The sequence below is a fragment of the Morone saxatilis genome, unplaced genomic scaffold (genome assembly GCF_004916995.1).
Source record: "Morone saxatilis isolate NCDOM2014 unplaced genomic scaffold, NCSU_SB_2.0 Contig12, whole genome shotgun sequence".
Lineage (NCBI taxonomy): Eukaryota > Metazoa > Chordata > Actinopteri > Moronidae > Morone > Morone saxatilis.
This window is the reverse complement of record NW_023339674.1, coordinates 462,773-464,208: the sequence shown is the minus strand read 5'-3', so window position 1 is coordinate 464,208 and position 1,436 is coordinate 462,773. Positions and strand designations below refer to the sequence as shown.

General features: G+C 45.3%; 1 protein-coding gene across 1 annotated transcript in view; it reads left to right on the top strand.

Annotated features, from left to right (window-relative positions):
* Nucleotides 1-1,436, top strand: part of patj (PATJ crumbs cell polarity complex component) — a gene marked incomplete in the record, with an annotated part of 80,891 nt that overhangs the window by 28,811 nt on the left and 50,644 nt on the right. The window contains 3 exon segments of the mRNA XM_035653518.1: nucleotides 22-76; nucleotides 574-654; nucleotides 784-855. Coding sequence (XP_035509411.1) covers nucleotides 22-76; nucleotides 574-654; nucleotides 784-855 — 208 coding nt within the window.

Here is a 1,436-nt window from a genome sequence, read left to right as displayed (position 1 = left end):
GTGTGTGTGTGTGTGTTGCAGACTCCAGAGACAGTGAAGCAGACTCTGAGCTCACTCTGACCGACACCGACACAGAGTCAGTATCTCCTACAGCTCCACGGCTACCTTCACCGTCTCCTGTCTCCTCCTCTTCATCTCCTTTGTCTCTTCCTCTTCATCTCCTTTGTCTCCTCCTCTTCATCTACTCTGTTTCTGTTTCTGTTTCTTCTCTGTCACTTTCTTTGGTCTTCCTCTCTGTTGCTGGTTGTTTCACTGTCCTGTGTCGCCCTCTTCTGGTCGACTCCTGCAGCACTTTTTAATGTGTGAAACTGGCAGTGGAGTCTTCCTACTGACTGACACATCTTTTATGTTTATTATCTTTGTCTTTAGTCACTTAAACTCTGTTTTGTTTGTTTTTATGGCTGCATGCTGATCTTCCAGATTAGTTGTGAATCATTCTGGACACATTTAACTAAAATTCAGTGTTGACACTTTCAGTTTGAGTTTGAAAAAATATGGCTGACTGATGCTCCACTGAGTTCAGAAAGATTTTGTTTCCTGATGTAAAATGTTTGTTGTTTTCTTCCTGTGGAGGTCTGTCAGGATGATTGACACACAGAGGAGGAAGAGGCGGAGCCAGGGAGGAGCCTCTCTACCAATCAGAGGAGGGCATGGGTAGGAAACCTGCTTTACCTCCTGATGGTTAGAAACAACCAGCACAGACACTGTATGTGACTCTGTGTGTGCGTGTGTGGTGTGTGTGTTGTGTGGTGTGTGTGTGTGTGTGTGTGTGTGTGTTCACAGCCACCTTCCTGAGAGAGAGGAGGGGGAGGGAGAGGAAACTCCTGCCTTCAGTCACTGGGGACCCCCCCGCAGGTAACACACAGAGTGAAACCTCTCAGTGATCAGTTTTCGGGGGTTCGGGGTATTTTTGTTGTTCCCTAAACCTTAAGACTGACACACACCTGACTGAGACATTGTGAGACGACGCAGTAGACGGGGGGTTAGGGCCGTAACTTTACAAAAAATCACGTTAATAATAAATAACTTAGCACAAAATTGGCAAACACAAAGTACAAATGTACGACACCGCTCAGGAATACGTAACTGTACTATAGGATGAGACGTTTGTTCAACACACCAATGGGCCACTTATCCTCACATATAAAGTCTGTCCCTTCACTCCGCTGCCTCGCCTGGGTTCAAGCTAACGTTAGACAGTGAGTCAGCAGGTCAGTTGTGACTGTAGAGTCAGACAGAAGCTTCTCAGATGCCACAACTGTCCGCTTGGTGTCCTCCACTTCTGTAAACAACACAACGTACTAGCTTCTGATCTTGAATTGGAAACATGTCATTACACTTTGAATTTTAACCACATTGGAACAATTGTTTTAATTCTGAATAAAAAGAGACAACCCATACAGGTTAGAGTATGCTTTTGGGGGAGCTCACTTTTT